The 12,566-nt window shown below is 29.8% G+C and overlaps 1 protein-coding gene across 1 annotated transcript in view; it reads right to left on the reverse strand.

The window, feature by feature from the left end:
• The window catches only part of LOC143222727 (uncharacterized), a 20,157-nt gene continuing 7,591 nt past the window's right edge, over nucleotides 1-12,566 (reverse strand). The window contains exons 3-6 of the mRNA XM_076449630.1: nucleotides 8,597-8,738; nucleotides 8,012-8,140; nucleotides 6,827-6,873; nucleotides 1-593 (exon numbers count right to left, since the gene is read on the reverse strand). Coding sequence (XP_076305745.1) covers nucleotides 487-593; nucleotides 6,827-6,873; nucleotides 8,012-8,140; nucleotides 8,597-8,738 — 425 coding nt within the window. The 3' untranslated portion in view covers nucleotides 1-486. The remainder of the gene's footprint in view (nucleotides 594-6,826; nucleotides 6,874-8,011; nucleotides 8,141-8,596; nucleotides 8,739-12,566) is intronic.

The following is a 12,566-nucleotide window of genomic DNA, read 5'->3' on the forward strand; positions in this document are numbered from 1 at the left end:
TGACATAAAATGTGATTTATTTATTTGCTTATTGTTGGTGTAAATGGTTATTTTGAATCAATCACAACTTCACTGCAGAACATGCAAATTTATGGACACTGAACAGACTAAATGTACTGAAGCATGTCTTAACTGAATATGACATTTTTCTATTCTAATTCTCTTAAGATTTTAAGGCCAATGACAAATAGTGACTCCTTATAAAAAATAAAACATAACTCTAAGCAAAGGCTGCAACTTAAACAATTAAATTCAGCATACAATTTTGTGCTTAAGTTGAAGACTGTTGTATTTAATTGAATTTCTACATAATTCAGAACTTTATTTTGTGACAAATATTAGCTGAATGACAAAGTGTACTGATGGTAAGTAAATTTTCATTCATCTGTTCAATTTTTGTATCAAAGATGTCCACATTTAGCTCAACTAATGATAATCCAAAGTTTGGTAATGAAAGTCCAAAACTTCTGGAACTTTGATTTAGATCTATCCATAAAAGTCAAAGTCATCACAGTCCTCATTGTTAGGATCAACTGGATTTTTAGTAGCTGGAAACTCAACATCAGAGTCAGAATCTACACCAATACTGAGTACTGTAAGAGAATAAACAGAAAAAAATCAACAAGCATGAGTTTATTTATCCAAAAATAGCACACGGTACAGCTCAAGTTCTCATAATATAAACATTTTAGTCTTTACTCTCATAAAATATTCAAAGTAGTATTTTAAAATTAATAATGCTATTTACATACATTCAACATATAATTATAAATTTAAAGAATTAATATGATAATTTCATTTAATGTTAATAAAAACAAGTCACTGAGCTCTATATGAAAATACAGCCTATCTTTAGCCTATGAGCCTACAATACTTTACATATCTTTTTTCTTTTATTTATTATAACACAAGAGCTTACAATTTCCCAAATCAGTAAACTGAGAAAACAAATATCTTAAAATATTATACATGAGAATATGATACTAAACAAATGAATAAAGATATTCAATAATCTGACTGATTAACGATGCTATTACAGGTACATTGATTAAACATTTGCAAGATAGAATCATGAATATAATGTAGAAATATAATAACTGATAAATATTTACAAAAAGAAAGACTTTGTTGATGAAAAATATATAATAAAAAATTGTCTGTAAGACTGTTTAATGTGTTTTACAGCACAGCATTCAAGGTGATTTCAATAAATTTATAAGTATAATAGTATATCTACTTTTTATTCATTACTTTTTCACAAGTTGTGTTCATAGCTCTGCTGTCTAACTTAAAAATAACTTAAATAGAGCTGTTTTGTGACTGCAAGTTAACTTCACATTGCATTACCATAGTATTATATTGAATTCACTCTTCTAATACCACATCAATATACCGATTAATCACATAAGTTTTTCACACTTATGTTACATATATCAGATGATTTATGCATCCAAGATTTTACTTTATCCTTAAAACACTAAACATTAATTTAGTTCATGTCAACAAAAGTTTCACTTATGAATGATTTCATTATAACCTTTTTGATTGGCATTACATGTGTGAATTGACCTAATAATATAATGGAATTTGTTTCTCATATTGGTGTTTGAATTTCAATAGACAAAATCAGTAATCTGCTAAATACAAAACCTTACTTAAAACTGAAATATTCCTAACATGTAACACTACTCATTCATAAAAAGTTGACATTTTCCTAAAATGAAAATGTATTTCTGATAGATACTGCCTTTGTTCACAAAAATTTTCATGTCTGATATTATATTCTATAGGTGCAAACATTTGCTTGCTACTAGCTTGGGTACTCCTACTTATCTCTACATAATAGCATGCAAATGATTATGCAACAACTCTCCACCAATAGGAGTGTGATGCTACCTCTATCATAACTAGCACCCTCCCTAATCTTGCAACTATTAACTATTTCAAGATCTGTCAGATCATACCAATGTAGGGAGAATGGTTGGGTAATGCGAGAAGCATCAATTGGAAATACATTTTCAGTTTGGAAAAATGTTAACTTTTGCTACAATATCTTACCTCCTCTCACAAAGCTAGAATTCCACACTGAACTGGTGAAGTGCTTGGGAGAATATGATCCTCCTTTAAGAAACACCTGATGGAAAACCATGGGGTGTGGATAGGTTTAAAGCAACACAATCATGGAAGACTGCACCATTTTTGAGCCAGATAAACTCTTTACCCTTTAGTAACATGTTGCCAAAAGGGCAGAAACATGGAAGGACCACAAGAAAAATTACAAAAATAATGGGACCACCAGAAGTACAGTGGCTAGGGCTTGATAGTCCATAAATGAGAGTCAGAGCTCAACCAATATCTAGCAGCATTGGGAATTATACATCAAGTTCTCAGAGAGAAAATGGTCCTCTATCTTTTACCTACACTGGCAGAATGCCACCACCCTACTCTCAACTGAGTAGTATTGTGCATACTCAGGAGGACAGGCTTCCATGGTTCACCACATTAGTGGCTAGAAAATGTTAAGTGGCAAGAACTCACATACTCCACTAGAAAAAGGAGGGGGGAAAAAGTTTTGGACAGTGCAAAGGACCATAGCACTAGGAACAGCGCAATAAGGGACTGCAATACCCTATTCTGAAAAGCAGAGCATTAATGTTAACAGAGTCAATAAATCAACACTTGGCAGCATCTGGAATTGTACACTGAGTCCACTGTAGGAAAGGCTTTAACCCTCTCACAATGAGCTCAAAATCTTCACAAAATTTGGTAGACTTTTAGTAAAGATTACAAGCTTTTTGTAGCCAACAAATAAAATATTTTAACGAAATATTTTTACTAAAGATTTTTTTATGAAAATGGTCTGTTTCACTGTTTCATTACTAGTCTGAGTGCAAAGTGGTTTTATGTTATGATTAAAAAAAACTATTCTTCATCCCAAAAATCTTAAATATTATTTGCATAATCTCTAAAGCCTCCTGAATACATTTCAAATATTTGTTTTCAGTAAGACTGTATATTTTTGTTATTTTCTATACTTTAACTATGTAACAGTAACAAAGAAATTAGGAAATAAATATAAATTATACTTTTTTGTGCTTGGTTTGGTTTGTTTTGAATTTTGCACATAGCTACTCCAGGGATATCTGTGCTAGCTGTCCCTAATTTAGCAGTGTAAGACTAGAGGGAAGGCAGCTAGTCATCATCACCCATTGCCAACTCTTGGGCTACTCTTTTACCAATGAATAGTGGGATTGACTGTCACATTATAACACCCCCATGACTGAAAGGGCAAGTATGTTTTGTGCAGCTGGTATTCCAACCTGTGACCCTCGGATTACAAGTCAAACACCTTAACCCACCTGGCCATGCTGGGCCTTTCTGTTCTTGAATGACTACATGTTACAATGTGAAATACATATATTTAGTTTAAGTAGTAAGTTTAATAATGTTATACATGAACATATATATTTATTATTCTTTATTATACTGACCTTCCAGTCATGCCTATCTGACATTACACAACTTGCACTAACATGGTACATGTGCACTCAGGTTACCTATCCAAGTAATATAAAACTGACCATTAGTTTTTCCTGTTTTGGCTGTGTTTTTGAAGGCTAGTATTTTGTAATATACAATTATATTTCCTACACTCAAGTACACAACTGCCTTCAAACATGTGGTTAACTGTCAGTCAATTACATTTTTCTTTCTTTGTGAACCTGATGATGACCGAAGAAGGTCAAAACACTGTTCATTCCTCTACATAGTGCTTTCTCTACCCATACCAGCTGTTTATATATATATATATATATATATATGTATATAGATTATTAATATTTAGAAATAAGCTATGAAACTTATTTTTCTTAAAATATAGAACAATAAATTAAGAAGAGAAGGGTACCATTAAAATAAACGTGGGGACTTGAGTGGCTAGTCTGGTTCCAATTAAAATCAGATCCCTGGGAACAAATGTCCAGAAAGATGACAGACAATAAATTATCTCATGAAGAGAGGCAAGCCACAATATATACATAGTGGAGTGCTGTATCCATCACTTAGTGGAATCTGGAATTAAGAATCAGACCTGTGGTAGGAAAGATATCATGCAATTTACATTGGCAGAATGCCACTGCCTTACTGAAGACAGTGCAATGGGTGATTGCAATATCCTATTTTGAAAAGAAAAGTGATCATGTCAATGAAGTTGAGCAACCAACATTTGGCTGTATTTGGAACTGTACATCAGATCTGCTGTAGGAATATCCTCAATATCACTAATCAGAGATTGGTAGTACTCTTCGTCTGCTTTACTCATGTTAGTCCAGAACTGTATAGTCTGGAAAGAACATATTCAAGAAGCACCAGACTATGAAAGATACCTAAAAGCAGTTATTCAGAACACCACATATCAATGATGTGTGTGTAACATGACCTTGTGATTTGTTACAATACAATATTATATTTTGATGCACAGAGAACACAAATGGAGCCAATCAACAAACATCTGGTGGTATCCAGAACTGTACATCAAGTCTACGGATGGAAAAGCCTCAACATTACAGTCATCTAGAATAAAATGTGATCACAGGTTGTATAGTGTAGATTTAAGACTAAGTACACCTGAACAGGCAACATATGTGATAAAGGGTCCTGGAAAGAAAAATGTGCAGCCTAGGACATTGTAAAGTAATAGATTTGATATAAAAGCATGAAAAAGGTGACAATCAACAGAAGAAAAGGAAGAAAACTCACAGGTGTCTTAAATGTCAAATATAACCTAGAAGGGTAATGAGAATAAGTTTTGCACATCAGGAAGAGAAGAAATAGGGACTTTAAGGAAAAGTGATTTAAAGAACACAAAGACCAAAAGCTCATGGAAAATGGGAAAAAGTACAGAGAACCAAATAGAGATGGGAATCAGAAAGGGAAGCATGGTGGAGAGGACAAGAAGAAAGGAAGAAATGAAACAATCTGGAATATGACTGGCAAACACAATCAAAGTCAATAAACATAAAAGTGGCAGAAAATGCTGCTCTATATCCCACAGAGAAAATGGAAAGGCCCCATCCAAAAAGCCAAAGCAAAAAAGGTGGAACCATAGGATGGGTAGGACAATAACCCCTTAGGACAAACATAAAATTCTGAAAATAACTCTCTAAAATCAGTGATGTCGAGAAACCCACTTGTTGAGAAATTTATATGCAAAATGGCTCATTTAGGTTGAGAAAATATTTTACATAGAAGAGCGAACAACGTTTCGACCTTCTTCGGTCATCGTCAGGTTCACGTTGTTCGCTCTTCTATGTAAAATATTTTCTCAACCCCAACGAGCCGTTTTTGCATATAAAAAAACTCTCTAAAATGTCATGACACTCCCTTTGACCTGCCCATAGCAAAAGGGTTAATATTAAAAATACTTTTCATTTCAAAAATCTCAAACCTCATAAATAAAGTTCAAATGTCTTTTTCCAGTATAACTATATTTCTATACCTTAATTTTATAAAAGATTGGTTAGTGTGAATGACCTCTGAAGAAAAAAAAAAAAATACACATATTCAAAATTACCCCTTTTTCTTTCTAAAATGACTTGAAATTATACTTGTTTATCCTTAATAGCTTTACACTAACAATAAATTTTATAATTAAATTTGAATGTTTCATTGCACTTTGAACCATGTATAACTACTATTTATGTCATAAGTTATAAATCACTCAGTGAAAGTACAGTTCTCATTATGCTATCAAATTACATTACACATGAGCTACTCACAAGCATACCTCCTAAAACAATTATATTAATTTATATAATCTAATCCAACCTTAACTAAGTTAAAGCTTCCTAGTTTTATAAGGGAAACAATGAAAAAGTATTTACCAGGGTTGTCTTTCTTTCTTGTTATTGATGATACTTAACCCTCCTTTTTAAATACTAATACTAGTAGTGAACTAAATAGTTTTCTTTTTAATTAAATAATGCATCAACAAACATAAACTCATAACTCTCAAAAAGAAGATAATGTCCTACAATTATCACAGTTTTTCTAGCTTTTGAATTATGAGACAAGAGCTGTTAGAACTTCATCTAAGCTCACTGATGTGTTTCTTGGGGAATGAAACTTGAACTAACAGTGAAATTAACAATTCTCTTCACAGGAAACAAAATACTATACACCACTTTATAGATGAAAACCTTGTCTTTCTAATGGTAATAAATAATACAGTACTGAAAGGCAGAGAGAACTATTGGAAATTTCTGATAAAGATGAAGTGACAGGTAGACATGGAAGGAGGTGGTCTTGTTGTCTATTTCATAATTCTCTAACCAAATGAGGCTCAAGGCTGTAAAAACTATGCACTGCCTGAGTGATGATTAAATTATAACAAGCACCTGATGTTAAATTTTGTACTTCATGAAGGGGTGGTAATTAAATCAGAGAAGAGGGGATTGCCTAAAGATCAAATGTAACAGTTCTCACACAAAGAGAAATTTTAGATTTTTTTAAATATTGTTGTATAAAAGTAAGACCTTAAAATGTATACACTATTAAAATATGGATTATCATCTATATGTTTATACTATATTTATGGGTATGCTATAAAAAGAAAATAGTTTTATTACATTTTAAATATTGCCACTAAAAACTGGTAACATGTGCAGAAGCAGATGCTCCAGGCAAAAGAGTTAATGAAACAATTATAATTGTGTTTGCCAAGAAAAAAAAACAATTCAAAAGCATACTTCAAATGAAGATTATTAACTTAGACCACTAGCACAAAAACACTGAATAAAACTAAGTATTATATGTAAAGTCTAAATACCTTTATTTAAACTACTCTTTAACGATTTTCCAACTTTTTCAGTTTTCCTGAAAGAAACAAGAATACACATTGACCAAAAGTGAATAAAAACAATTAAAAGATAAAACTGATAATGTTTTATTTTTTTGCATTCAAAATTGTTATTATCAGAAGGTAGACACCATTGCCATTTCTTGCAGCTAATTTTGAAAACAAAGTTTATACAGTTAAGTTTTTGTAACAAACTGTAACTATTAAAATATTTTTGTTTTTAATTACAAAAATCTAAAGAAAAATATATGCTGGGAACTTCTGAAATGGGTCTACAGCAATATTAAATAAATTTACACTCACCAAGTCTGCCAAACATTGAAAGATCACTCTCAAGGAAAACATAAAAATTAATATTATATTTAAAAAAGTATTATGACAATTTATAATGCAATTTCATGCAAAATATAATATTGTCATATATGAACTACAAACTAAACTATCTGTTGAAGACACCCCATAAAAACAGTCTCAAAATCATAACTGTAGAACAGTCAAAATAAAGCTACTTTTCAAAAAGTTCATTTTTAACAATATTATTACAAAAATGTATAAAAAGCATTAAAAAAATAACAAGTTAACATATTCATAGCATATCTCTTTATCAAATAAATTAAGATACACCTGTGAGCTTCCAGTATTATGTCTAGAAAAAACTTTACAAGATTATGTGTAAAAAATGTTGATCTTAGGATATAACTGATAAACAATGTTGTGTCAAAAATACAGTTAAATGGTAAAAACTTTTGGAAAATATTACAATTACCATCTTCAGTCTTGATTACGATAACTGTGCTACTGAAAACAAGTGAAACTTCAAGTAACTAGTAGCTTTATGTTTCATGGTGCCAAAAATTGTCATTTTCATTTGATATAAAGATAACAGAAGTAGTTTCCTGTTGCATGAAATAAGACAATGAAGTATTAACCTACTTCTTACTTCAGACAACTAAAAAGATTTGACTTGATAATATAATTATATGCTGCATGTGTTACAATATAAGCACTCCTGAGCTCCAAAAATATAGGGCAAATTTGGGCAACAGTTACATGCCCACTTTCGAAAATTAGTTAAACTTATAGCTAGCTGTATTACAATACATTTTAAATAAAAAAAATTATTTTCATAGTGAATCCTCTCTTAATTGAACTTACTGTAAACTAATTGATCTGGATATTTCTTTTGGATCAGCAACATCATCACTTTTGATGTTTTCATCTTGCATTTTCCCCTGCTTATCTTTAGGTTGACACAACTGAGATAACTCTTTGGTGTTAGTATTACTGAAAACACAAATTTGATATTAAATGTTTCACTTATGTGATAACTAATTTTCACGATATACACCTACCTCATTTCAATGCATGTTGTAAAACTTGAAACTAAAATTAATTTAAATGGTGATTTAATTCTGTGTTCCAATAAAAATACAGTATTTATGAGCATGAAAGTAATGTTTTGTGAAATTATATATAAAATCAAGGGTTTACCTCTCACATTATTAAATATTACTTCTGAAGAATTTTAACCCATGCAACTATTGTTACCAAGTCAAATATGTATTAAGTATGCAGATATTCAAATAAACACATTACTACAATTTATATATAAGAGAAATTTACATTTTTTTCTATACCTATATTTACAGTTTCTTTTAAATTAACTTAAACATATTCAAGAAACTTTTGAGCTCAGCTCTCTTAATATTCTAAGGTTTCATACTCAATAGTTCAACTCACTTATTGAATGTATTTTTATTTTTGGCAATTGCAGCAGCTATTACATTTTCTATGTCATCACTACTGTCACTATCTTCTACAACAACCTGTACAGTCTTTTGGGTTGTGGAATTTCCCAACAAACTTCTGTAAGCTGCTGATTCTATGTTATGAGATAATCAATAAATAATGTAAAAATCCAAATTTGTTTATAAATTTGTAACATTTATTTCAATAAACATAATACAAATATAAATGATAGAACTGAAATACTATTTTTACATATCTCTCATTTGAACTCTATTCAAACTGAACTTATGAATGGGAATGTAATAAAAATTGCAGTCAAACATGCTCTTCAACTTAACATGCAAGTTATTGGGATCAAATAAAACTTTTGAAACTTAGAATAAATACTCCTTATATTAATAATGTTAAGCCATATTTATAAAAATAATAATCACGTGAATAATTCAGATCTAGGTACAACCTCGCTATTAAATTGTATTGTGTCATTTTTGTTAGTTTCAAATATTTTAAACAGCATTTCCACATCTATGTATTTTCACTCCTCATGACAGTTTATATTTTAGTAAGCCAAAATATGTAAATAATAATATTAACAGAGACTCAGGTCCAGGTGTTACTTTGAAGTGCAATTATATGATGTTACTTTTTGGGTTGAATTATTTTAAACATATGTTGCACATTTATGTATTTTCATTTCTCACAAATACTTATACTTCAGTAAGCCAAAACATTTAAAGTCAAATTTTGAGTTGTTTAGGCTTTTAATAAATTTGTGAACACTTTTCAAAATTTGTGTTTCTTATATTCCATATCTTTGTACATTACACCAGTGAATTTGTTACCAATAAAGTTGAATTACGATTATTTTCTACAGAACAAAGTAACCTTACTTACTAACTCATCAAGAATGACTATTTTGAAGAAACATCAGAGTTTTCTCTGTCAATAAGTTTAGAATCAAACTGTAGATTATAATCCAGACTTTTAATATATGAGTTTATTTCTTAATTTAAAGTAAATATTACAAGAAACCACCTAAATTAGATTTTAGTGATTTACGTGGTATGTTGGATGCAGCACTGGTTAAAATTAGATGTTTGTGATGTCAAAATACTAAGTCTATAGTTTCATACAAATTAGGAACTTAAATTATCAATATTGGCAAGCTAGAATATAAATTAAGAACCTCATATCTTTTGTTTTGCTGAGATATGGCTTATAAACTTAAACACAGTGGCACCATTTACCTCTTTCCATAATTATAAATGGTTTATTATATGCTCTTATTACAATATATGACATGTGAATAACTAATAAACAGCTCAGAATGTCCCCAGAGTGGTTTCTTCAGCCTTTTAATCTGTGAAAAGGCTACCATGTTCTTTAGATTCTAGATTTCAAGGACAAAAGTTGCATCTTTAGTCTGCTCAAACATTCATACTTTTCTTCTATACCTAAATACAACTTAGTTACTAAGCTAAATAAATTATAGTGGAATTCTATGGTATCAGTACAGTTATTTATAACTTTTTTTAGTTATTTAACTGTATATATAAAACCTAAAAAATTTTGTTTGATATCTTCTATGTGAAAAATTTTGAAAGGCTTAGCAACCTATGTCCAGCAGGAATCAAGTTCAAGGGTCATAGCTAGAAGACATAATTGTTTGCTTTAAGTTTTTATTTATTTTTCTATATTTCAAGAAAAATAAATTGTCAAGCTAGAATATAAATTAAGAACCTCTTTTTTTTCTTCTGAGATATGGCATATGTACTTAAACACAATGACCCCATTTACCTCTTTCCATATTTAGAAAAGGCCCCTTATAAACTCTTATTACAATACATGACATGTGAATAACCAATCAACAGCTCAGAATGTCCTCAGAGTGTGTTATTTTCAGCCCTTTTAATCTGTAAAAAGGCTATCATGTTCTTTCAATAGTAGATTTCCAAGAGGTGTAGCCAGAAGAGATAACTGTTCACCTGACTTTATTTTTCTATATTTTGAAGAAAATTATAATGTGATAATTTAAATGTTACTGTGTCAGTTTTATATTAGTGGATATGGTAACTTGAGAGCATGTGCATTGTGTCAATGCAAGTTATGTTAGCTAGGTTAACAATATAATAAAAAGTAATAAATATATAACATTACAAGACTTAGACTACTCAGACTAAACATTTCTATTTTCATGTTATAATATGTAGTCATTCTAGAGTGGAAAAACCTAGTTTATATTTATTTCCTCTTTTTTTTTAATGATGGTTTTGAGGTCAGTAAGTTTAGACCTCATACAGGGTGTAGAGAATAAAACAAAATATAATGTCTTACTGAAAACAAATGTTTGAAATGTGTTTAGGCAGTTTTAAAGTTTACACAAATAATATCTGACATTACAGGGATGAATAATAGTTCTTTTATTCACAACATAAAATCACTTCACACTCACACTAGTAATCAATATTTTCATAAACAAATCTTTTTACTAAAGATTGCATTAAAAATATTTCTTTGGTACAAAAAACTTGTAATCTTTACTAAAGGTCTGTCAAATTGTGTGAAGGTATACATACTACATGAAAATTTATAGTATAAATACTTAATGTGTGCAAATGTGCATATGAACTTCAGTATATTATACTGAGCCTGTTCTGAAAGGGTTAATCCTAGGTCTTCTTATCACCTATTCCCTATTAGTTTAAACTTTGCAAGATAATAATTAAAAATTGTATGCTAAAATATATTAACTATGTTTCAACTTTAACTTATTTAGGTTAATTTACAACCAGATGATCCACATTGATAAATCCAAAATACTATATTAGTGAAAGTCTTTTTGTATAATGTAAAACATACTAACTATTTAGTTAATGTTTGTTCCCTAGTTTTTTAAAACAATGATGAGTATGATACTATAATTGTAAAAATTAAACATTACAACAGGCAGCATGGAGAAATTAAACAGTGTTAACACAATAATACTATATTATCTGAAAAGACTTTGTAGATTTCTTCTCATAACTTAATGTTATCATCATTTTTAAGTTAACTTAAAATTGAGGATTTTGGAAAAAAAATTCAAAATACTATTTCTTTTCTACCTTGGCTAAATAAATACATACTTTATAAATAAAACAAATTATGATCATTAATATCCTGAGTTAGTTACAAAAATTTGGATAACTGAATAGTTATAGATACAACACTTAAAGTTTCAACATTGCCATAAACATGCTTATGGAAAAGTGAAAAATACCAAATTGTTTGGGATGAAAAGTCTGGATAACAGAATACAATACTATTGCAATAGTAATTGATAAATGAATAAATCTTTTATTTCTAAACATTCAACAATGCATGAGCTTAACATAGTTTTAAATTTCCAGCATCTTGTATACCACCATGCATTTGTGTGGCATTGGCATTAAACATCAGATACTGTATGTTTTGCATTACTGTTTGGATGTTAATTTAGTTAAACAGATATAATGTTACATCCAAAATTAGGTATTTTGATACAATATGTAAATGCAAATTTTCAGAAAGCATATGTTAAAAAAAATAGAACTTTTTAAACACTAGTTCAATTTCATGCAGAGATTAAGTTATAGAGTAGGTTTATTCTTCATAATTATATATGCACTGGTTATTCAGTTTAGTCAGGTTTTTCTCCTTTACCTTATTAAGCACCATGAGTTATTTGGATTTTTAGAATCAAAGATTAACTAGCATTTTTCAGACTGAGCAACTGCTTATGTTATACTCTTCAAAATATGGGTAAAGTTGTACTTGTGCCTCCTTTAAAACAATGAAAACAAATCTTTATTCTCTTGTAACAAGCTCATGTATTAACAGCAGTTACAACCATAGTGGTATAAATACTATAATTGAAAGCATTTAACGTAACTTGAAGAAATCTGGCATGCTTTCAGTAAACATTAAGAGTTTTGTAGATGAA

The sequence above is a fragment of the Tachypleus tridentatus genome, chromosome 8, assembly GCF_004210375.1.
Source record: "Tachypleus tridentatus isolate NWPU-2018 chromosome 8, ASM421037v1, whole genome shotgun sequence".
Classification (NCBI taxonomy): Eukaryota; Metazoa; Arthropoda; class Merostomata; order Xiphosura; family Limulidae; genus Tachypleus; species Tachypleus tridentatus.